This window comes from Podarcis tiliguerta (genome assembly GCF_965153285.1).
Source record: "Podarcis tiliguerta genome assembly, chromosome: 13".
Taxonomy (NCBI): Eukaryota; Metazoa; Chordata; class Lepidosauria; order Squamata; family Lacertidae; genus Podarcis; species Podarcis tiliguerta.
In genome coordinates this window covers 23,152,091-23,177,987 of record NC_139546.1, presented here as the reverse complement: position 1 = coordinate 23,177,987, position 25,897 = coordinate 23,152,091, and the positions used below count along the sequence as shown (strand labels likewise).

Genomic DNA, 25,897 nt, shown 5'->3' with positions numbered 1-25,897 from the left:
TGATCTGAGACTTGGAACTTCTCTTTTTAGTACTGTCCGTTCCAAAATGCTTCTTAAGCTGACTGTGTTCTGCTTTGGTTTAGGAGAAATAGGAACGATTGTGTATCTGCGTGTGTGTTTAAAAGATGAAGCACAAGGAAGCGGGATTATCTCTTTTGCTTTGTGGCTACGAATGAATCTCCTTTAATCCCCATTAAGAGATTTGTGTGTGTGATTGGAGGCCGACTTTCCGTTTTGATTTTCTTTTTTTAAAAAAAAATATTTTGCAGTACTGTATAACTTTGGTTCCTGGCAAAGCCTCTTTGAATAGGGAGTCACTTCCATGGGACCAGCTGGTTTCCGTGGACACATGCAGGCTTCAAGCGAAGAGGCTAGGCCTTCCTGTGGAGGGAACCTACTGTGGGGACAGCTGCTGCCCAGAGATGGGAGGACGGGGGCTGCTAGCATTTGGAGCTGAATGCTGGAAGAATCTGAACCAAGGCAGGATCCCTGGTGAAGGAGCACAGTTTCCCTTGTTACAGTCACACGGAAGCTCTGCATTTAAGAAAACCAGAAAGCTAATACTCACTACAGGAAATACACACATTGATAGGAAAGATCCCTGAGGTGGAGATGATCTTGCATCTCAAGAGAAGAGAGAGCCAAAGTAAGCCTGCTCTCAAGAGAGGAATGAAGGAATAGGAGGGAAGCAGGAAGTGAGGAAGCAATCCTGAGGGTATCAAGCGAACACTGAATTAAGGGCCATGCAGGTAAGCACAAGAAGGGCAGTCTAGGAAGCTTCGAGGTACCCTTTCTCATGCAGATGCGTCAGCCTACAGCGCAATCTGAGTTGCGCAAGGACAGCATCCAGTGCTTTAGCTGTTTTCTTCCACTTGTCAGCTTCTTCCCTGGCCAAGGTTTCAACTTCTTCCCATGGTGTTGGTTTGGGAATGTCATCTTCCCTTGCAAGGTAATGCTGGCATGCTTCTGGGCAGGCTGAGCGTCCTAGTGCAAGCTCTGCTGCCCCTTCCGGCTGTGCATCTTCCTCTGGAGCTTCACCCACCTCGCCTCCCAGCATTGCCACAGCCTTTGTTGCCCTCCGTGCTGCAAACCAGAACATCTGGTCAACGTTCTTTGATAGCCTCTTGCTGAAAGGGTTTCCTTCCGGTTGGTGTGAGCTCTCACTGATTTTCTCCATCTTGGAATGGAGAACTCAGTATCCCATTGTGGTTTTTGTGTGTGGAGTATCCTGCTAGCATTCCTTCTAATGCAGAGACATCAACCTATAGTGGAAGCTGAGTTGCATCCTGACACTTCCAACAGGGGCAACCACAGTGCAGCCAGGAATCCTAGATCTGAAAGTGCCTCTCAGTCCAGGTGGGCAGACTTCAGACTTCTCAGATCTACTCTGAGTTGTTGCTGTTTTACAAGAACCTCGAAAATCTACCAAGCGGAGCAAAGTGCAAAAGACATATAGGCTGCGTACACTCCATACATTTAAAGTGCATTATTATCCACAGGGAATCTTAGGTACCATAGGTTGCTAAGAATTGTAGCGCTCAGTTGAGTTCTCCATAAATCCCTCCTCAGGGGTCTGTCTACCTGTATAAAAATCTCTCAAATGGTAGATCTTGAATTGTTTAAAAGCTGCACTATCAAATTGCCTATCTGCGCCAAAAAAGTCTGGGTGGGGCTGCAGGGGTATAAGTGGGGCGAGACCTGGCATCACACTTCCTTTATGCCTCCTGCATACCTGGAGGTCTGCCAGCAGTGAAGTATGAGCCCACTTTAAATTATCCTTGATATAGGAAAATTGGAGGTGGTTGGCTTTTGCTGCCCAACTCCCCAAGGGACTGAGTCCCCTAAGTCCATGATCGGTCAGAGATGAATGGAGGCATGGCGCAATGAAAGCAAGGCAGATCTTTATTATTCTGTTGCAAGGAGGCAAGAGAGACCCAGGACCAAGAAGAAGCATCTCTTTTAAGGGTTTGCATTTTGGCGTGCAGAAGGAGGAGGACGTCCCCTTTACAAACATCACACATAAGACGGGGTTACTGTGGCTCAGGCAGACTGAGGTGTGATATTCCTGAGTATTTAGCAAGTTTAAATAGTTCTAGACACAGTTTACACAAAACATTAGCATTTGATAAGACAATCAGGATGCTCTGTCAGACATTCCTCAATGCAGAGCGTCTGGGCAAACAATGACAATTAATCCAAAGGAGGTTCATAGATATAGGAGAGGAATCTTTTCGGGTACTTCCCCTGATTGGTATCTGCCTGCCTGTTCTCAGCCAAGGAGGATTAAGGAGGCAGAGGAAATATTTAGAGTCTTTAGGGAGAGCCAAGGCGGCTTTTGGATTCCTGTACTATTTTAGACATGTGGTTTATATGCTTACGTATGTGTGTTTACCTTGTGCAATTATCAACATTTATTCTATATTTGAGACCTTAGAATTCCTATAACATCCTCAACATATTTTTGACATATGGTAATGCAGTCATTTTGTGACAGGTGCCTCAAAAGGTACCTACTAGTCCGAAAAAGCTGACAGCCCCTGTTTTTGTTTGGAGGACAGATAAATTTGCTCCTCATTTGGGTACACGGAGTTAGGACTGCAGCATTAAGTCTCTAAATCCATATTCAACGCCTGAGGAGCATGGGAAAAACAACAACAACAACTACTACTACTACTTTAAGATTAGGTACCAGGGCAGAGGGGTGGGAGCAGTTTAGTAAAACAAACTGCAGCACACAATCCCATCCAGAGCTTTAAAACTACCCGCCCCAAATGAAGTAAATACAAACACAGCTTTCAAAACAGCAAAAATGACACACCCCCCCCCCCTTAAAAAGTATTTTAAAAGCCTCTGGAAAAACAGTTGCCGTTTCCAGAGCATGTGAAACATAGCCCCCATGACGTTTACAAAGAAAATAGGATTCCCCCACTACCTTCAATAGAAAGCAAACAACAACAAACAACTTTTCCAAACTCTGCTTTCTCCTTTGCTGGTTGCCTAAAGAGCCCTTGGCAGCCACCTTAGTGACAGGCTGTCTGGTGGGGGGAGTTTCAAAGGTGCCTTATCGCAAAGTCTCCCAGGCGCAGTTAGGCTCGATTGTTAGCCTGGGGAGGAGGCTATGGCTCAGGTGATTGACAGGTGACTTCGGGTGATGCCCAAAGTGGGCGTGGTTTAGAGAAAGGCCAAACTAGAACCCAAGATTCACCCACAGGCTGGAGGCCCTGCCCACTACCTCGGATGCAAATTATGGTCATGTGCAAAGTGTGTTTCTCCAACTTGCCTGCCTCATCCAGCTCTACGTGCATCTGGAATTAGGGGGCAGGCAGAGTTTTAGGGTCAGAGGAAGCTTCCTTTCCATGCAGGGCCACATCACTTATCCAAAGTCCAGGGCTTAGGTTTCAAACAGTTGGGTTATTTTAGATTCTGGCCTTAATGGTCTCAAATGGCAATGTATATTCATTTACTTAAATTGGTCTTTAAATGAAGCCATGTATTGTTTTGCTTCAAACTGTGGAAAGCCAGCAGCCGTGCTTGCATTCGGGGGCCCTCCTGCTCATTCTGCTGGATGCAGCCTGGATTTCTGCCCCAAAGCCCTGCCTCGCTGCCAGTGCCAGTAGATTAAGGCGGAATTGGAGGCTGGCGTCTCTAAGCACTTTCCTTTGGGCCTCCCAGCACCTCGTCAGAAATTCATCATTCCCATCTGTTCCTAGTCATCATTTCACATCTCCAGTGTGCTAGGTTCTGTACAAAATGTGCCATTGTTTAGGACCATCTTGTTGCCAGCAGTGAATCGTGCAGGATATGCACAGCTTCAGTGTTGTTTTCGAAAAGATGCTGTGGACGTACTGCTGTGCTGTTGTGCAGCAAAGCAGAGAAACAGCTTTCATCCTAGCTAGCCTGTTGTTGGGGACAATGGGCATTTAAAGGGCAATTAGGGTATCCTTTTTGGCCCAAGCTGCATCGAAACATTCCTGGAGTTCACACTCACCTGCAGGATGAAAGAAGGATGACAAAACGAAGAACAGTTTTCCTGGCAAGGAGTGCTGCAAGGAGAGCTAAAGGGCAACAGCTGAAGAGTTGGTTCAAGCATCCTGCTGAACTGATGATGTTACTTTAAGACTAGCACTGTCTACCTCAGTCGGAACCCTGGTAAGACCTGTGCTAAGCTGCCCATTTGTGAAGAAACAAATGATTACAAAACAAAAGCCTTCCTGCAAACAAAAAATCATCTTGCAAATGCTACCATGAACTTAATCATTAATGTAATGGATACTGAAAACAACAACAATAATAAATGTACTGTGGTGCATTTAAAAGGCTACTTAATCATCATTATGATAACAAAATAAAAAAATTCCTTCCAGTAGCACCTTAGAGACCAACTAAGTTAGTTATTGGTATGAGCTTTCGTGTGCATGCACACTTCTTCAGATACTTCCAGATAAATGGAGGGAATTTGTTTATTTTGTTTCAACTACGGCAGACCAACAGGCTACCTACCTGTCATTATAATGATATTATTATTACTGATAATGATAACACTGTCATTGTGGCACCTAAGGAGATTTATCTTGTATAGGCAACCATGAATTTTAACAATAGTTATTTAATATTTTATCGCATAAACCTTTAAAAAGACAAAGTCTTTCTGCAAAGGAAACTTTTTCTTGAAAAGACTACCAGGAACTTCATTAATTTCCATGCCAACATCCCTTCCCTCTGCTCAATAAATGGGGACCAGAAAACAATATGGAAAACGGGCAATAATCTCTTCCCTACCAACAATATCATCCCATCCTCTGCCCTTTTCTGCATGGACATGCAAGTAGACGCTGGCCTTCGTGCTTTGATGCCAGCAGCTGGTGCTCAGCAGGGCCAGGTAGGGGGTTCCTTCTGCTCCACACTAATTGCTACCCCACTACTAAGGCCAGCATCTTTCACGAGTGCTGGTCTGGGTAGCAGGAGCCTTGCAAAGCTGCACTGCCAATTATAGAGCGCCCAACCTTCAGGATCTCATTAACGCTGCTCTAGCTCTCTGAATGATCAGTGGAGAGTCAGGAATAGCAGCCCTTCTAAGCCAGGTGCAGAGTGGGGCAGGGGGCGGGTGTGTTAGCTGCAACAGGCAATTTTTTTCATCCTGAAATTGCTGGGAACCAGCTGCTCTGGAAAACAATTGGATCATTCTGGATTAGATGAGGCAGTTATTGGGGGATGATCACAGCAGCTTCTGACATCCAGTCTAGGAGTCAGTGCTGAGTTCTAACATGTTGACAATGAAACAATGTCCCCTTGCTGTGAACCAGGGTGTTTTTTTTAATAATAAAATTTACACCATTTTGATGTAATTGCAGGCAAGAACTTGGCACCAGATTTGGCCTCTCTTGTCCCAATCAGCCATTTTGAGTTGGTTCATGGTGAGCTTACCTCTGCCATGTACTTTTGACCTCTAAGCTACTTGCCTGAGAGATTAATTTGTCACCCCAACTTTTCTCTGAAGAGCTCTAGGCAGCATATGAAGGGTTAATTTAATTTATCACAACAGCCCAGTGAGGTAAGTTAGACTGAGAGAGATTAACTTTTTTAACCATCACAGCGGGACAAGGATTTGAAGTGAGGTCTTCCCATTCCCAATCAAACACTCAATATTATCCCACTCTAGATTCTTGTAGAGAGTTGTCTCTGTTACGCTGGGCTGCCTGGTTACCTGTGGTAAGTAAGAGCCATCTCAAGGCGACCAATATAAGAAGTTGGGGGGGGGGGGTTGGCACACTACAAAATAATTTGTTGATGGTCTTTTTTTCTTGTAGGTCACTGGTACACTCTAAGTGGCTGACATTAGGATGCCTCAGTAAGTAGACCGCTAACATTTTATGGTCTAGTAACTGGATTTATTTGCAAGTTTGTTCCCTCTGGTAACGATTAAGTGATTTATCACATTGGAATGGTTATTATAAAAGAGTGACTTTCCCACAAATGGTATGTAGTTTTTAAAAATAACAACACACACACAAATAAACTTCCAGAATCAACAAGTGCATAAAATCCTAAAAGCAAATTTCCATTTCACAAAGAATTTTTTCTTGGGCTTGACCCAATGGATGGATTGGAGATGGAATGGAAACACAGACACAGTGGTATAAAAAGGGTAAGAGAGAATCAATAGTTATGTTTAGTTTCAGTGGTTCATTTAGGTAAATTTGGATGCTGGACTTACCCATGGTCTCACTGGTGGTGGTGAGGAGGCCATTAAGAGAGTGATATGTATTGCTTCACCTACTTCAGAATATAGCAAAACCAGTTGGGGGCGGGGGGGGGCTTCATGTTCATTCTGCTGGACATCTGCCCCAAATCCTGCTCTTACGGTGCCAGCCACTGTTCGAATGGCGCTTCTTGGCACAGAGAACAAAATCTAGTAGCAGCCACAGTCAGTTGACTTAATATCAACAGTTAAAAACAACCAGCTATGAAAAGCAGTGAGTATATATATATATATTTAAAAGGCCTGGAGAACAGAAAATTATTAGCCTGGCACTGAAAAGGGTAATGGGGGCACCTGACAAGCTTTTCTAGAGAGAGCACTGCACTATCAGGGGGCCACCACTGAAGAGGCCTTCTTCTTGTAGGCACCTTCCAAACTTGAGGTTGAAGGGTCAGTTGCACAAGGGCCTCCACTGACAACCCCAAAGGGATATTTTAATCCTCCAACTGTCATCATATCCTCAATATAATACCCCCACCAAATAAATTGCTATTTGTCCCAAAAGGGGGGGGGGAGTGAAGGTACCCATCCCATCTTCTGCCATTAGGCAGTTAGCTGCTCTGGGGTGTAATGACATGAAAGGGCCATTAAAAAACATACAAGAAAAAAAACACCTACATAAAGCTTTCTCCAGTACCACCATTCTAATCTGATTCATAACCTATTGCAGTAAAACTCTTTTTGTTAATAAAAAAAATAAGCATGGTGGATACTGATCATAGATCTCCCACATCTCATTTTGTTTGACCCTCAACCTAATTTACATCACAGGGTTGTGGTAAGCATAGGGAAGGAAAAATCAGGCACATTCCCTATCCAGAAAGGGTGGGATAGATGTACAGTGGTACCTAGGTTAAGTACTTAATTCGTTCCAGAGGTCCGTTCTTAACCTGAAACTGTTCTTAACCTGAAGCACCACTTTAGCTAAAGGGGCCTCCTGCTGCCGCCACAGCACAATTTCTGTTCTTATCCTGAAGCAAAGTTCTTAACCTGAAGCACTATTTCTAGGTTAGCGGAGTCTGTAACCTGAAGCATATGTAACCTGAGATACCACTGTATAATATATAAATAGGGTCTCAAAGCCTGCTTGGTAACAGTCCTGTGACCAGGAGGACCTGATGGTTAGATAGGGTCGAATGCATAATGGGTTGGGGTGGCTGGATTCAGTTAGGTAATGTTAGGCTCTGGACTTCATGGCACTGGGTGAGGGGATTTTACGGTGCTAATCACTTCAGTGCACGCACACACCATACATTTAAAGCGTATTTCCCGCCCTCAACGAATCCTGGGAACTGTAGTCCCCCCCCCCCCTCACGGAGCTACAATTCCCAACGCTCTCTGAAAACTACAGTTCCCTGGATCCTTTGGGCGGTGGGCTTTAACTGTGTGCTGTGTTGATGCAGCCGTTTTTGAAAACGTGGCGAGGTCCTGCTGAGTAGGAGCTGCCCTTTTCCCGCCAAGCTCCGTTTTGATGGCAACCCGGAGGGGGGGGAACCGGCTGCGCCTTCGAGGAGGCTTATCCACGCAGGCACTGAAGCCATAACAATCACGGGCAGGCGGCTGAACGTGTGAACGGAGAAAAACCCTGGATTTGCGTCCCTTGCATTAACCCTGCCGCCGAGGGATCCAACAGGCGGGGGCGGGGGTGCCGGGCAGCCCTCCGGGGTGAGCTCCAGGCCCTCCCGAGCGCAACACGCGCAGGGGCGAATTCTCTCCTTTGATTGCAGCGCCGGCAAGAGGGGAAAAAAGGTTCCGGGGCTCCAAAGAGCGCCTTGGCGGGAGGAGGGGCGCGGGGGAGGAGGAGCCAGCGGGGCGCGCGGTTACGCGGGTCTCTCGCTCGTGGGGCCGCGCCGCGGTTTGGGGTAGGGGCTGTGCTGCGCCTGGCCCCGCCCCAGCCGTCCCACCATCCCTCCACCCCCCGGCGGCGGCGGCGGCAGCGTATGCTCGCTCGCTCGCTGTGTCCCTCCTTCCTTCCTTCCCCGGCAAAGGGGAGCCGGCATTGCAAAGCCGGGGGTCAGGGGCACGCGCCAAAAGGCGTGCAAGCGCCGCTGGGGCAGGAGCTGAGGACCCCGTCTGGGCCGGGCCGGTGCGGCTGCTGGGAGCCCCGCGGGGGGATGGCGGACGGAGCCCCCGGCGGTCCCCCCTCGGGCTCGCCCCGGCCCGGGCCCCCCCGCGCCCCGCAGAAAGAAGGACCTGCAGCCGCCGCTACAGCCGCAGGAGCCCCCGGCGACCTGAGTCCGCTGCGCTCCGGTTCCGGAGGCTCCGCTTGCAGCAGCCGCGACAACTCGGCCGAGAGGGACCCCCCCGGCCTGGCCAGGACCGCCCCCGCCGCCGGCATCATGAAGGTGGGTGCTGCTCGCTCGACTTCCACCCTCCTTGTACCGCCCTCCGACTCCTTTGGCACGTGTGTGTAAGGTTCGTTCCCCCCACCCCATTTAATCTGGAATCCCCGCAGGGATTTCCCAGCTCCCCCTCCTTAAGGACATCCTTACTGAGCCCCATAACAGCGGCAGCTAATCACCTCTTTTCTCCTGTCGCCGCCACCGCGTGCCACCATTTCTATCCTCATCTGACCTTCTAAATCTGACCTAGGGATCCAGGAGAGATTCCAAACGCAGCAGCTTTGCCTTGCCCTCTCCGCGCCGAGAGCGCCCCCGCAAGGAGCACCCCCCCCCCGCCCCGCTTCAGTGCCACCCCCCTTCCAACTTCATCGCTTTTCAGAAACAACAGGTGCTGGGGTTCCTGCTTGGGGTTTTTCACTGGCAACAGAGAAAGGCACTCTGCATATGCCCAGAGGTGCTCTGATCTTCATTGTAGTTTGAGACCTTCAAGGCTGAGATGTGTGTCGTTGAAAACTGATTCTGGGATTCAGAGTAAGCTGCTCTCCTCTGGAGACGACACCCCCCCCCCCAATACTCCTGATCATCAGCCTGGTCAGCTTTCACCTTTGTAAATCCACACTGAAGTTGGAGATTCTGACCTTTGTCAACCGCTCCAGCAAAAGGAAACATTTGAGCCCCTATACCAGCAACAACAAAAACAGCTTTCCAACTCCATACATGCGAATCTTTTTTTTGCTTTCATAAGGAGGCATATTCAAAACTCACCTTATGCAGACCCACTTGGTACAAAGCGCTAAGACAAACCAAGGATTAGTGTGAATGAGTGAACATGCAGGTTCTCAGAGCAAAGAGCACAGCTGCTGCCACTATGCTACCTGGCTATGCATACCTGGCTATGCATGGGTATACCTGGCTATGCATGGGTATTTCTGGAATGTGTGACCTGGTTCCACAGAATAACTTCATGTCTGAAGCAACATGCATCAAACAGTGTCCTCATAGGCAGTGGTCCATCTGCACAGGCAGGTCATTTCTAAAATGTTGCAGCCATAAAATGTATATGGATGTAAAAGGTAAAGGGACCCCTGACCATTAGGTCCAGTCACAGACGACTCTGGGGTTGCGGCGCTCATCTCGTTTTATTGGCCGAGGGAGCCAGCATGACTAAGCTGCTTCTCGCGAACCAGAGCAGCGCACGGAAACGCCGTTTACCTTCCTGCCGAAGTGGTACCTATTTATCTACTTGCACTTTGAGGTGCTTTCAAACTGCTAGGTTGGAAGGAGCTGGGACCGAGCAACAGGAGCTCTCCCTGTCGTGGGGATTTGAACCGCCATCTTCTGATCGGCAAGTCCTAGGCTCTGTGGTTTAACCCACAGTGCCACCTGCGTCCCGTTTATGGATGAGAGAGGGCCAAAAGTGGCACAAATGGTAGATTTTCTCCCAACTTTGGTCTGCTTCATTCATTCCCCTACATCACTTGGTTATTGCATGCTTGTATTTAACAACTTGCTCAGTAGCCTTAGGCCAGCCTTCCCCAATCTGGTGCCCTCCATATGATGTGTACTACAACTCCCTTCAGTCCGAGTGGGAACTGCAGTGCTAACAGCTATGGGAGGTCAATCTTATGGGGTACCCAGGGCACCTAGTCATCCTGCTTGTGGATGACAGTCTTCTTTTTCCTCATCTGCATGGGGGCTCCTGGCTGGGTTTCCAAATGCAGGTAACAAAAGGGGCAGTGTTAGAAACTCAGATATATAAGCTAATAGTGGTTTGCAACACATTAAAACCTCAAATAAAACAATCCAGAATAAAAACAAAATTCAAGCTTAAAAAAAAAATAGGTCCTTCTCTAAGTGACATTTTGCTTTCCTCATATTTATTACCTACTTAATTTATAGAGCTTTCCCATAGCAGAAGTACTCTGGGAAGCCAGTGTGGTATAGTGGTTAGAGCAGGGGTCAGCAAACATTTTCAGCAGGGGGCTCAGCAGCACTGTCCCTCAGACCTTGTGGGGGGCCGGACTATATTTTTGGGGGGGGGGGGGATGAACAAATTCCTATGCCCCACAAATAACCCAGAGATGCATTTTAAATAAAAGGACACATTCTACTCATGTAAAAACACGCTGATTTCCGGACCATCCGCGGGCCGGATTTAGAAGGCAATTGAGCCGGATCTGACCCACAGGCCTTAGGTTGCCATGGGTTAGAGTGTCAGGCGAGGACCTGGGAGAACAAGGTTCAAATCGCCACTCAGTCATGAATCTCACTGGGTTACCTTGGGCCAGTCACTGCCTGTTGGCTTAACCTACCTCACAGGGTCATTGTAGGGATTAACTGGGAGGGGGGGGTAAACTATGTACTCCATGGAGAAAAAGGTGAAATATAAATGCAATAAATAATCTCTTCTGCTTACTCTCTTAAGAAAGCTGGAGGGGCTAGCCAGATGGAGACTTCAGTCACCAACCTGGCCTCCAGAGATCTCCATGTGGTCGCAGTTGAACCTGTGCCAGTCGCAAAATGCTCCTGGTGCCTGGCTAATTTCTAACAATGAAAAAGGGGATCCTAACCAGTATTTCTAAGCAGAGCGTCTTCCCACTAGAACATAGGAACCTGCCTTATTCTGAGTCAGACCACTAACCCACCCAGCTCTGCGCTGTCTGGCAGGGGCTCTCTAAGGTGTTGGGCAGGATTCTCTCCTAGCCCTACCTGGAGATGCCAGGCTTTGAACCAGGGACCTTCTGCATGCAAGGCAGACGCCTTACCTCTAAGCTACAGCCTTTCCCCAAAGAGCCTGCAGTAGTCTCTGACATTTTCCACAACGGGCATAAAGGTCCAGTCCAGGCATAGGCAAACTTGGCCCGCCACATGTTTTGGGACTACAACTCCCATCATTCCTAGCTAACAGGACTAGTGGTCAGGGATGATGGGAGTTGTAGTCCCAAAACATCTGGAGGGCCGAGTTTGCCTATGCCTGGCCCAGTCCCTGTTGGAAACCAAGGCTGGCCAGATCACTGTGTCACATTGGCCGCAACATTTGCATGTAAACGAAGCTCCCGCTTGTCAGTTGAGCCCGGTTCTTCTCTACTGTTGGCCGTGCACATGTCGTATATTCAAAGCACATTTAAAGCCCTCTGCCTGTCCGAAACAGAAGAAGAACCCTGGGAAATGGAAGCTTGCCAAGGGTGCTGGGAATGGCAACTCTTTTTGAAGGGTTCCTAGGATTCTTTGGAAGCAGGGAGGGAATATGCTTTAAGTTCATGGTGCAGATGCAGACACAAGTGGCGCCAGCTCTTTCACTCCCTTCCCCGGCTGAGTTCCTTCCCCAGGCTGAGATCCTGGAACTGGAGCAAGCAGAAAGGTACACACACAGCAGATAGTTGCTGATGGCTCCTGCAAATGAGCCAAGCCTCATGCCGCACGGGGCGGGGCGAGGGGCGAGCCAATAAGCTTGCCAGTGCGTGTATCCTTGGAAGGATGTTGCTGTCATCTCCCCCACCCCTCCATCATCGCCTGCTGTGAAGGGGTTCTCGGGTTCCCTTGGGTTATTTATGTCTTATTTACCAGAATCCAAATGGCCAAGGCCATTCCTTGGCCTGGAAGATCCAAGGAAACAGAATCACGCGGTCACTTGTTCGGCTGTGACGTGACCTTCCTTGTGCTGCTGCTTTCGTGACGGAAGTATTTGGAGGCCCCCTGGAAATGGCAACTTCCTTGGGCGTTAGAGAAGGCGAGGGGTAGGAAGATTAAGGGCGGTAGGGCCACAGATGCCAGGTGGATTGGTGTTGTTTTTTTTAATAGCCAGTTGGGCCGCTCTATATGAAAAGCTTAATTTGAGATGGCTGAATTTGAGCGGGTGCTCATGGTGGCTACGTTCTCTGAATGCCTGTTGCTGGGAACGCTGGAAGAAGACAGCGCTCATCTGCCGGTTGCATTTGCAGGCTTGTGAACAGGTGAATCTAGTTATAGTTTTATTTATTAAATTTGTATGCCACCCTTCATCCGAAGACCACATCGTGGTTCACAGCATGGCAGTACAAAATGAGAACACAAAATAAATAGCAAAACGAAAACAAACCAATAACCTTCTCCACGAGAGGCCCGGAGGGTGGCAACCCTAGAATGGGCCTTTTTTGCAGTGGCTCCCTGTTTGTGGAATGCTCTCCCCAGGGAGGCTTGGCTGGTGCCTTCATTATATACCTTTAGGCACCAGGCAAAGACATTCTTCTTCCACCATGCCTTTGGCTGATTGACATCCAATGACCTTTTAAATGAGTTGTGGGAGGGGGCATTATTGGTTTGTCTTTGTTCTTATTTTTTATTACCATATATACTTTGTGTTATGAACTGCCCTACAGATGCAGGGCAGTACAGTGGTACCTCGGGTTACAGACGCTTCAGATTACAGACGCTTCAGGTTACAGACTCCGCTAACCCAGAAATAGTACCTCAGGTTAAGAACTTTACCTCAGGATGAGAACAGAAATCATGCGGTGGTGGTGCGGCGGCAGCGGGAGGCCCCATTAGCTAAAGTGGTACCTCAGGTTAAGAACAGTTTCAGGTTAAGAACGGACCTCCAGAACGAATAAAGTTCGTAACCCAAGGTACCACTGTATACAAATTAAATTAATTAATAATACCAATCCCTCTTCCACAAACACATTTAAAGCCTGGTTATAGTGAATTTTTTTCACCTGGCGCCTAAAGTTTTGTAATGAAGGCACCAGGCAAGCTTCTCTAGGGAGAGGATTTTTTAATTCAGCATTGCTCCTGGGCATTGTGGGAAATTTGAAAGGAATCTCGTTGCAGCCGCTGGCACTGCTTGGAGTTCTAGGTTGGACTTTCCCCCCTCCTAAAGGGATCCCCAATGCAGTTGTCAGTTATGGGCTCTGCCCTAATGCCAGCCCTGAGAAGGCCCCTCTCTCAGCACAAAAGTAACTATAGTTGGTCAGCCTACATGCACCTGAGATAGGTGGGAGAACTTTCAAGTCAAGCAGCAGGTGACTTTCAGTCACACTTGAGTCCTGGCACCTCTCATCTTAGGATGGGGCAAAAGCGCTCCATCTTATATTGCAGTGCCAGTCCTCATGTAGCCAAAACTCATGCCCAAGGGGGAAGTGCCAGCAGGCTTGGGGTGTTGGGGGGACAGACCTCAAGTTATGCAGAAGCGCATACAAAATATTTAGGGAGAAAAACTCTTGAGTGGTGGTGAGACCCCAAAGCAGCTAAGCCTTTTTTAAGGGAAAAAAGGGAGGAGGGCATTAGCTGGCTTGAAGGCCAGGAAAATGTTACCCCATACTGTTTTGTTGCAGGACTCGCCTGACGTTATTTTTTCACATGTTCCAGGATTGGGTTTTGGCTCTGAAAATGGGTTCTGAGAATTGAGTTTTTCGGGAGGTGGGATCCTGGCTGCACCCCATCTCCCCTTATTAGTGTGCATGCCTATGGAAGGGAACCTATAACGTCTGTGTCTTTAATCCTCAACGATGATATGCTGTTGGTGTGAGCAAGTCTAATGGTATGGCTATTTCCTGAGTCGGATGGTTCTACGCATAGTGTTGTATTTTCTTGCTCAGCAGTTTGGGGGCCTAGACCAAAAAGCAGAATAGAAGTAAACTGTTGGTGATTGTTCATGTAGTCCAGTCTTGAAACTGAAATAAATGGGGTGTGAGGTTGAGAATGCTCTCGTGCAAATTTTCTTTATTCAGACTTTTTATGTGGGGGGGGGGGCAGGAAGGGGAAGAAAACAAGTATAAATGTTCTAATCGAAGATGTATGCATTGCAACATTTACAATTATGCTTTTGAGTAGTCTTGTGGCAGGGAAGAAAAAAAATTGTACAAAATATTGAAACTGCCTACGGTAAGCAGGGCAGGGCAGGGCTCCACCCCCCCCCCCGCCAGAACTCAGTTCCGGCACCTCTCAGGTGGGCACTATTGCCATTATAAGAGAACAAGGGATGTGTTCATGGTGAGTTCTGGCATCTCTTTTTCTAGAAAAATAGCATTGCAGTTACAAGGGTGGCCCAATTCATGTCCAAAGTCTGTTTTGGAGACCTAATCCGGCCCGCCAGTCAATTTAATCCATCCCCCCGTGCCAGTATATGTCCTGGGGTAAAATCCTAAAAACAACTTCAATCCTAAAAAAAGGCCAACAACTTTGGTCAGCCCTTTGGTTGGTCCCCACGGCCCTTCACTTCATCAAATGTGGCCCTTTGGAAAAAAGTTGGACACCATTGCATAAGGGGGACAGGGTTCCTACTACTTTAACAGTTGCATACACTGGCTAAAATTTCCTCTTCTGCACAACTCTTAAAGGTGCAGGAGTCCTGTTCTCCTTTTGCAGCTTGCCACCCTAATACTTACTACCTAAAAATGCATTGACAATATTTAAGTTTGAATAGAACCATACAAAGCGGCCACCGGTCTGTCTAACCAGCAGCCGTGTACTCTGACTGGTAGTGACTTTCCCAGGTCTCAAGCAGAGATCCCTGCTTCACGGTATCATTTAAACTAGTGATCTTGTCAGATTTCATGCATTCGCAGTGTGAGCTGTGTTTCTTGAGTGTCACTCAAATTACTATTTCAAAATGAAATTTGCAACGCTGGCACTCAAAACTCTGTTGCACTTGGGTGGCGTTTGGGGTTCTGTATCTGCTTAGGGCAGCCAGATTTTAAAAAAGAAAGAACTGGGTACGTGGGGGGCCCTGTGTCTTTAATATTTGCATGGAACAGGGAATTTCAGCAGGTGGAGCATTTTGACTATTGAAGATGCAAGAACCTTGCTTTCTTTTGTATCTGACCAGTCACCAGAGATCTGCTGCTTACCTGACTGGCAGCAGCTGTTTGGCAGCGTGGGCAGAGCATCATCCCCAGCCAGTGAAATAAACTTCGAAAGTGACCTTATTCCCAGGACTGGCTAGTTGTCTCATGTGTACCAACGTTCATAGAATCGTAGAGTTGGAAGGGACCACAAGGGCCATCCATTCCAACCCTCCGCAATGCAGAAATCTTTTGCCCAACGTGGGACTTGAACCCACGACCCTGAGATGAAGAGTCTCAGAAGCAGTAACAACTGAGCTATGTTGGTGTTGTCTGCTCTTGACGGGCAGCAGCTCTCTTAGGAAACTGGGCAAAGAGTTGTTCCTGTCACCCACTCTCTTGATCTTTTTAAAGGTAAAGGAACCCCTGACCATTAGGTCCAGTCATGGCTGACTCTGGGGTTGCAGTGCTCATCTCGCTTTATTGGCCGAGAGAGCTGGCGTACAACTTCCAGGTCATGTGGCCAGCATGACTAAGCCGCTTCTGGCGAACCAGAGCAGCGCACGGAAATGCCGTTTACCTTCCCACCGGAGTGGTACCTATTTATTTACTTGCACTTTGACGTGCTTTCGAACTGCTAGGTTGGCAGGAGCAGGGACCGAGTAATGGGAGCTCACCCCATCGCGGGGATTAGAACAGCCGACCTTCTGATTGGCAAGCCCTAGACTCTGTGGTTTAACCCCCAGCGGCACCCGCCTCCCTTGATCCTTTTAACCGAGGGTAAAACCTGGTGGCTTCTGCCTGCAAAACACCTCCTCTGCTGCTGAGGCTCAGATCCCTCCCAGAATCCTTTGCACTGGAGACTTTCCTGCACGGCAGTGGTAGGGCTGAGCCGTAGCAAACACCATGTGCCAAACCCTTGAGGTGTGGCTCTGCTCCAGGTGTCCCATCTTGATATTGCTGACTCCCCCCTGCTTCCCACCCCCTTTATTTCCCCCATCTATTGGGCATGAACCTCAGTGTGGGCGTTTACTGCGGGGTTCTGATGGAGGTGCCCTTGGTAGGTGTGTGTTTCTAAAAGCGGCCTTTTAAATGTTTTTGCGTCACGGTTGTTCATCTCCAGAATAGGTTGCTGTCACCCGAGACCCGCCTCCTTGCTCCTCGCAGCCTATTTTAAGCACTGATTGCTCCAGCGCTATTAATACAGGGTGTGTGGGCTGCGTTCCAGCCCCTCTGCCACCCCCCAGCTTGTTAGGCCTTTCTCATGCACCTTGGAGGAGAAGGAATTCGCTTGCCCTGCAGTCTGGAGCGTGTTTTGAAAAGGCTAAATGGATCTTGCGCACAGAGTACAGGTGATGGAACAGGCTTACCATTCCTCCAGTGGCCTTTCTAAAGAAAAAAATCACCTGGGGGTTTGGGTGTGTGTGGATTGAGGTGCACTGCCTGGGATATGCCCATGGCGGTGATAGAATATGTTATTTTTTGCAAGTGCACAAGGGTAGGGCGTTGGAGGCCAGGGGAAGATCTGGAAAGGCACAGCAAGAATTGCCAAAGCTCTGTTACCTTGGCAGCTAAACTCATGGAATCCTGAGACCTGGTATGGGGCAAGGGAATAGCTAGGGAAATAAAATCTCTGTTTGGCTACGCAGCCCACTAGTTGACCTTGGGATGGCTTCCCGCTAGCTTTAACAGTGTTGTTGTGATGATGGAGTGGGTTAATTCCCTCTGTATGTGGCTTGAGTGGGACTCTGTATGTGGGACGCGGTTGACGCTGTGGGTTAAACCACAGAGCCTGGGACTTGCTGATCAGAAGGTCAGCGGTTCAAATCCCCACGACGGGGTGAGCTCCCGTTGCTCGGTCCCTGCTCCTGCCAACCTAGCAGTTCAAAAGCACGTCAAAGTGCAAGTAGATAAATAGGTACCACTCTGGCGGGAAAGTAAACGGCATTTCCGTGCGCTGCTCTGGTTTGCCAGAAGCGGCTTAGTCATGCTGGCCACATGACCAGTAGGCTGTACGCCGATTCCCTCGGCCAATAAAGCGAGATGAGCGCCACAACCCCAAGAGTCGGTCACGACTGGACCTAATGGTCAGGGGTCCCTTTACCTTTTTATGTGGCCTGAGTGCTGCGGACGATGGCTTGGGTACAAATTTGACCAAACTGGAAGGGGTGAGAAAAGATCGGGAACGCCCACTCACTGGCCTATGTGGTCCAAGCTACAGTGAAGCATAGAGCAAGTGTACTGCAAAGGCTCCCCTTCCCCCCCCTCCCTCTCTTTGAGGTGTACAATGAGCTCTTAGTCTTTCCATTTCACAGATAGGAAAACTGAGGCTGAAAGATAGCACCCTCCCCTGAGGTGTCTCCCTAGTGAGACTTGAACAGAATTGGGCTTTGAACTCTGGTCTCCAGGTTTCATCCTGCGTTTTTAGAGAGTGTAAGAGGACATGTCTCTGCCCCAAGAACGTACAATCTAAAATTTGACACAGAGGAAAACAACAGGGCAGTAGAAGGGAAATGGAGGCAAGGTAAACAGAGAAGAAGTATGCACTTAGACTTATGTTGCTAACTTAGTTGCATGGTAGGGCACGGGAACAGAAAGGTGTTCTAGATAAGGTAGCTCAGGATCCTTTTGAAAGGTCCACACAAAGGCCATCTTTGCCAAGTACTGGAGGGGGAAAGTGTTGCCCATTTATGGGCAGTCCCCCTCCCTCCATGAGCACTTATCTGTGCACCTTCATTATTCAGGTGTGATGCATGGATGGAACTAATTAAACAAATGGCCAAAAATAAAACAAAAATGCTTCCTTTTTCATTGTCGTCACCACACTGACTGACTGACGCAGGTTACATCTGCCTCTAAGTGACAGCTGAAGAAGTCCTGGTGCAGAAATCACACCCACCCCCTTCATCTGTTGCAGAGGAAACACAGACCACGTGTCCACTGCCAAAGGATGCAGCTCTCTGGGGCAGGGGACTGGCGGGGGGGGAGGGGGGGAGAACGCACCATCTGACCCCAATCTAATGCCCTCCAGATGTTTTGGACTTCAAGCTTCCATCAGCAGTAGCTATAGCCCAAAACATCTGGAGAGTCCCAAATTGGAGAAAGCTAGAACGGACAGAGGTTGCACTTCAGATAGAATTCGCAGGTGCCTGAAAAAAGTGTTTTGGGTATCTAACATGAATGCAGCTCCTCTAGTCTGTGGCTGAGCCCTCAATCAATTTTCAAATGAGCCTTTGGCATGGGATACATTCTGCCAAGGGGGGAAAGTTTCCCCCGGCGGATCTGAGAGGCTGCAGTGGGATGTGGGGAGGAGGCGATGGCTGGTGCAATGCTGCAATTCCTTTTCTGCTTTCCACCTGCCTGGCTAGAGATGCAGTTGGCTGCCCATCTGTTGTTCAGCTATGTATTTATAATTTTTTGCTTGGGTTTTTGGTACCCTGACCAGGCTGCCCCGGAGGAGGGATGCAGATGGGGATGAGAAGGAGCTTTTAGCAAGGAAGGTGCGAATTCCACCCCCTCCCCCCAAAAAATTTCGTTAGCAAATTAATTCCACTTGGACAGCAAAGCAGCTCATTGGGACTTTTGAGATTAGGGCCTGGCAGGACGCGTTTTAATCACTGGAGGTTAATGGACCAAGAAAGCAAATAATCTTCTGGTGCCAGAGGGCTATTCTCAGGGTGGGAGGGGGGAAGGAGTCTGCCCAGTTTGGCAACCGGATCCACCACAGCAACTGGGGAAGGCTGGAAACCTTTCTTCATAATCTTAGTTCATTTTGTGCTGCAGTCTTTGCTGGGGTCGTTTTGGTCTTGCTGCCGTGGTACTAATAGGATCCTCCTAGTGGGGCAGCAATAAAACTGCTAGCACATTTGCAAAGCTAAGCAGGGTCCGGGATGGTTTCAGATTGGATGGGGGACCGTGCGTTGAGATTCCTGTATTGCAAAGGGGTTGGACTACATGACCCTCAAGGTCCCTTCCAGCTCTACAAGTCTATGATTCTGTGAACATGCCTAAGACTGACCTTCTCCAACGTGGACCTCATCTGCACTATAAAGTGCTATCATACCACTTTAAGCAGATATGGTTTCCCCCAAAGCTTCCTAGGAACTGTAGTTAGTTAAGGGTGCTGTGAGTTGTTGGAAGGCTTGTATTTCCAATCCCCAGAATTCCTTGGGAAGAGGGATGGATTGTTCAACCACTCTGAGAAATTCTGCACATTCGCTTTGTACATGCTCAAATCCATTCTCTCCCCTCCTTTGGAGGTTCGGGCTTGAGGTCTGGTGCTTTGATGAGCCAAGGAATGCAGATGTGACTTTTGGCCAACAAGGCAGTGCTTGAGAGTCGCCTGTGGAAGGGGAACATTTCACACTCTGAAATGAGAAGAGCCTAAATTAAGCCCTGCCTAACTGGTGCTGGGCAGCCCTACAGCCTGCTTTATTAAGGGAGTCATTCCTTCTTTCCTTCCTTCCTGGCTTTGCGTTCCTATTTTATTCTCCCTGTCCCCAAGCCAAAACACCTGTTCGGATTCCAAAGGCAGGAAAAGTTATTCTTCTAGTACAAACTTCCTGAGGAGGTCCAGATCCGGCCCTTCAGCTGTGCCTTATAGGGAGGAAGTGCATCTCATGCTGGGAGGAGGAGGAGGTTTAGTCAGTTTCTGAGTCCCTTCCCTCCCCCCGCCCCTCCTTGCCGCAGCCTGGTGTCCATCTGCTTACCGCATTAAAGAGAGAGAAGCAGAGCCTCTTGCAAACATTTGCGCCATTCAAAGCAACCTGAGATACCATCTGGGGCTGCTTTTTTGGTGGGGGGGGCATTCAAAGATATTCATAGCTGTTGATCCCACAGAGAGAAAGCTAGAGGGAGAAGTGCTTTATACGGCTGTTGGTCCACCAGCACTAGATGTGACACTGTGCAGAACAACACAAGCAAATACACACACAGAAGTACTTGTGCTAAGGCGAGGGGTAGGCCCATGACCAGAATGCGGCCCTCACAGTCTCTCTGTCCGGCCCTTGGGACTCTTCCTAGGCCACACCCCTCCCTGACCTTGCTCGACCCTCTCCTTGAGTGTCGTCATCAGCTGATGAGCAGGGATTAAAGCACTTCTTAAAAGTGCTGTTTGAAGCAGCTTGTGGGCTTCTGCCAGCGGGCGTGAGGCACATTCTGGAATCAGCCATCCAATAGGAGCAGAATCAATCAGGTCACTCCAATCCCCAGCCCAGACAGCCTAACCAGTAGGATACCATGTAGTACAGAAAGGCTCTAAGAGATACAGGAGAATCAATATGATCACTGTCCTCCACCTCTCAGCAAAGGTCATCCCCCAGGGCAACCGAGGCAGTTTCCATTCCAAAACCAGGCCTGAAGCCCAGTTGAAATGGATCTAGAAAGTCAGTTTCATCCAAGAGTACCTGGAGCTGGCCAGTGACAATCTTGCTCAAGTACCGTGCCCAGAAAGGGGATGTTGGCAACTGGTCTGCAGTTTTTATTTTCTGGGTCTAGGCTAGGTTTATTCATAGCTCCTGGCCCTTCTCCAGGCAATCTGGATCGAAGCGTGCAAAATAAGAGATTATGGAAATAGTTCTGATTTGCAAAATTACGCAGGTTGCAGAACCTAGCTTTTCTTGCAGCAGAATTGGGATTTCCTAGGCAGAGATTTTTCTTTTCTTTTTTTAGTGTAGAGTACCCAAAGCTCTAAATATAACTTAATGCATGCCTAGCCAAAACCAAACATCACTTCTTACTGCAAATCTATAAGGCACTGTTTGCTTGTTTATTGCAGAACTCAGGCTGTTGTGACAGCTTAGGCTAAGGAAGAAGGGAAGCATTGAGCTGGGGTATTAGTTGTAGCGGGAAGGAGGCAGAGGACTGAGAACCATGCATGGGACAGAAAAAAAGCTCTTTTCTCCACCAATGGGGCTGTTTCCCTCCCTGTTTCCTCCTCTGGTTTCTAAAACCTCAGCGTCCTCAGCCTCTGTGTTTTCATAACCTTGCTTAAGATGAAGAACAGTGAGCCACATGCTAACCTTGGACTCTGCGATGTTCGGACACTCTGTTATAAACTCTCAGCTACTCCCCACGGCTACTCCTCTCTGAATGTTACAGAACCTTTGGGGGAGACACACAATTTCTGGGAAGTTCTCCCATGCAAAAACCCCATTGGAACAAACAAGCAGCTCTCGTTCATTTTGGTTGGGCTCAGATAGGACAGGCTCGCCACAATACAGCTTGTCATTTATGTACAAAAGCTTCCTTTTTTTTAATTTACAGGGTTTCATTCATTAGATTTTGAATATTTTGTGTACAAAAAGAAAAGAGATAAACCACAAGAGACAAACACATACATGTGCAAATGCAGCAAACAACGATTAAGGAAATAATTCTTTTTGCAGCAAACAATTGTGGATAGAGAAGCACAAAGTGGGATTTGACTATTGGTCCAAACTTGTCTGCTGCCTATTGCTTAAGCAAACAAGACTGTGCAGGGGCCCCATATCTCCGAAAATATTCTATTCTTTTCCCACTTGGGGAAGGTAACTTTCTCACAAGTGGCTGGGTTGGGTCATGCCTTCCGTCCATTGTTTGCTTGGGGGAAGAGTATCTTCCCTTCCTTGTTGAAGTGCTAAGTGTTTAGCCACCGTGAGTGCCAGCAATAGGCAGTCAGCATTCCAAAGGGTTGGTACCCTATTCAACAAGTTGTTGACATCTTTGAAACTTGGGTGGGGGGTCCAAAACCACCTTTATGTGGTTGGTTGCCTCTGAACAATACTTTCCTGTGCTTGACATCCTTTTCTGGAAGAGGAATTGTGGGGTCCAGTACACTGGCATCGGGTCCACTACACTCTAAAGCAGCAGTTCTCAACCTGTGGGTCCCCAGATGTTGTTGGACTACAACTCCCATCATCCCTGAGCTCTGGCCTTGCTACCTAGGGGTGATGGGAGTTGTAGTTCAACAACATCTGGGGACCCACAGGTTGAGAAAGGCTGCTCTAAAGGCAGTTTGGACTGAGATATTATTTATTATAATCATGAACATAAGAAGAGCCAACCAATTGATTATTATGATTATAATATAATATGTATCTTAATAAATAATAACTCCTTCTCCTACTAAATGTACCCTAAGTGGATACTGCGAGTCTCCTGTTTTAATGGCTGCGTCATTTTAATTGGATTATTCTCTTGTGCATTTTAATTACGGATATTCTTATTTTAACGTCTGTGTAATTGGCTTTTTATATTTTGTAAACCACTTATTGGCACTAAGCAGCATATAAGCAAATTAATAAGAGTATTTCCCGGAAGATCTTGCTCCTTCTCTCATTAAGACGGAGCTGCCTGACGTGCATTTTCCCCCTCGTCTTTCTTTTTTCAAAATCCATTGCTTTTGTAACCAGCTCTAGGCCCTCTCTGTTTCGCCTACAGAAGGAGGCTGCACAAGCTGTGAGGTCTTGTATTTTCATACACAGGTGAAACATAAGGAAGGCCACTAAGGTCCGGCCGAACCCAAAGAGAACTCACTAGTGGTTCCTCATCCTTTCAGGAAAAAGTGAACAAGTGGGGTGCCGCAGGGTTCTTTCCTGAGCCCATTATTGTTCAACGTCTTTATAAACAACGTGGATGAAGGGATTGAGGGCATGCTCATCAGATTTGTTGACGACCTCAAACTGGGAGGGGTAGCCAGTGCTGCTAAAGGCAGAATAGAACTGTGTCTCCACTAACAAAACCCCACAGAAATCTTACTACAGTCGTACCTTGAATCTCAAACAGCTTAGTTGCCGAACATTTCGGCTCCCAGATGGTCAAAAACTGGTTTGCGAACTATTTTTGGAAGCCAAATGTCCGACGGGGCTTCTGATTGGCTGCAGGAGCTTCCTACAGCCAATCAGAAGCTGCGCTTTAGTTTCCGAACGTTTTTGAAGTCAAACGGACTTCCGGAACAGTTTCCGTTTGACTTCCAAGGTACGACTGTACAGTGTCCCTGACGGGTGGCATTGGCAGGCAATCCACCTTCTACTTTAAAAACCTCTTAGTGAAGGGGAGGTCAGCTCCCTTCTAAGGCAATCTCTTCCACTGTGGGAAAGCTCAAGTCTGGATCCCTTTTCTTTTAAATTGAGCTCACAGGTCCGGTCCTACCCTGTGGAGCAGGCATGGCCAAACTTGACCCTCCAGCTGTTTTGGGACTACAATTCCCACCATCCCTGACCACTGGTCCTCTTAGCAAGGGATGATGGGAGTTGTAGTCCCAAAACAGCTGGAGGGGCCAAGTTTGGCCATGCCTGCTCTAGAGCGACAGGACACAAGTGGGCTCATTGCCATCCATCCATCTGTCCTCCGTAAACTTGTCGTTGAAAGGTTGACAGAACATGCCTAATTGCTTTAGATTTAGCACGAGGCAGATTCGCATAAGACCATGTCATAGGGAGAAGCTGCCTTCATCCTGCTATTCAGACCACATATGCAACATAAAGCACTAGGATTGCATTTTGAACTGCCATGGTTTTCCCCAAAGAATCCTATGACTGTTGCAGACCTCAGGTGCCTTTCCCAGACACACCAGGAGACAGCAGGCATTGAACCTGAGGCCTTCTGCATTCAAAGCATGTGCTCTGCCATTGAGTTATGCACTCTACCTTATCCTTAGCTTGTAATGAAGGGGTCGTCTGAGATCTTGGATGCTGTTAATAAAATTAGGTTGCGAGACTGGCAGGTGAGACTCAGGTGTGTGAGATCTGGCTGTCAATACTCAACTTAGGGATGATGTTCTCTTGGCAAGGAGAGAATTCTGGACTTCACATGCTCCAGGAATGAACCGCTGGCGCTGAGAACAGGTTCTGGTGTCTAAAATCTGTTGGACTCGGTTTTTTGTTTTCAGGCCAGGAACTTTGACCCACGTTTGCCCCCAAACTCCGCATCTCACCTTTTCTCTCCCACGCCCTCCTGCAGCTGCCAAAACCCAATAATGACTCTGAATAAACATCTCCCGCTCCATCCCAATCTTCTGATCTGTGTCAATTTAGGAACCATCAATTTCCCCTCCTTCCTGTGGTAACCGTAGAGACGGTACATTATGTAACTTTGATGTCTGACTCATCTCCACCCCCTCGCTATCGATTTTTGTCTCTGCCCAGATCAGGGTGGTAACCATCCTCCCCTACGTTCTTCGGATCTGGGACCCGCCTGCATCTCCGCGTGGCCCAGGAAAGTAAAAAAAGAGGCGTCAGCCTCCATAGAGTTCTCATGGCAGGGCATGGAATAATAATAATATTAATAATAATATTAATAATAATAATAATAATAATAATAATAATAATAATAATAATAATAATAATAATTTATTATTTATACCCCGCCCATCTGGCTGAGTCTCCCCAGCCACTCTGGGTGGCTTCCAATCGAGTGTTAAAAACAATACAGCATTAAATATTAAAAACTTGCCTAAACAGGGCTGCCTTCAGATGTCTTTTAAAGATAGGACAGCTGCTTATTTCCTTCACATCTGAAGGGAAGGCGTTCCAGAGGGCAGGCGCCACTACCGAGAAGGCCCTCTGTCTGGTTCCCTGTAACCTCACTTCTCGCAATGAGGGAACCGCCAGAAGGCCCTCGGCGCTGGATCTCAGTGTCCGGGCTGAACGATGGGGGTGGAGATGCTCCTTCAGGTATACAGGACCTGGAAACGTCTCAGTGGCAGCCAGGTCCCGAGAACCCCATTCCTTCCTGCTCAGGTGCTTTTCTGTGGCTCTTGCCAAGGGAGTGGCATGCAAGGAAAAGGTCCCTACATGCGAGGTGGGTAATGGGTGGGCTCAAAGCCCTCAAATTCCAAGGTCAGACCTTATAACCTGGAACTGCTTCTCTGCACCAAAGCACCACCCAACAATATGTTTCCTATTAGTACTGTCAAGATTGCCTCTGATCCCGTGCAGAGTTATTTCCCCTTGCTGCTGAGCTGACAGCTCTGCCCACAGTGCATTTATGACTGTGATTCTCCTCCAGATTTATTTTGCCTCCAGGTTGGCAACTGTGGCGGTGATGATGATACCTCTCAGGTTACCTTTCCTGTCCTGGCTCTCGGCCTACACACAGCCTTTCAGGCATGTCTTCACAACCGTAAGGGCCGGTGAAAGGAGAGAGGGGATGTCAGCTATGGTTCTGGTTTGGAAGAAACCCAATTGTATCTGTCCAAGGCAAGGACACAACTACAGTGGTACCTCGGGTTACAAACACCTCGGGTTACAAGCACTTCAGGTTACAGACTCCGCTAACCCGGAAGTAGTACCTCGGGTTAAGAACTTTACCTCAGGATGAGAACAGAATTGTGCGGCGGCAGTACGGCAGCAGCGAGAGGCCCCATTAGCTAAAGTGGTACCTCAGGTTAAGAACGGTTTCAGGTTAAAAACGGGCCTCCAGAACGAATTAAGTTTGTAATCAGAGGTACGACTATACAGATTCCTCAGGTGTTTCTGGTACAGTGGTACCGCGGGTTACAGACGCTTCAGGTTACAGACGCTTCAGGTTACAGACTCTGCTAACCCAGAAATAGT

At 48.1% G+C, this 25,897-nt stretch overlaps 1 protein-coding gene across 2 annotated transcripts in view; it reads left to right on the top strand.

Moving 5' to 3' along the window:
• The first annotated feature begins 8,094 nt into the window (after positions 1-8,094).
• LOC310661913 (inactive phospholipase C-like protein 2) overlaps positions 8,095-25,897 on the top strand; it is a 35,914-nt gene continuing 18,111 nt past the window's right edge. Inside the window, exon 1 of one of the 2 annotated variants that reach the window (XR_014504177.1) lies at positions 8,095-8,604. Coding sequence is in view for 1 of the 2 variants with exons in the window: in XM_083408519.1 (XP_083264645.1) it covers positions 8,200-8,604 (405 nt within the window). In the remaining variant the exon portion in view is untranslated. The remainder of the gene's footprint in view (positions 8,605-25,897) is intronic. The other variant, XM_083408519.1, reaches the window with a different exon arrangement.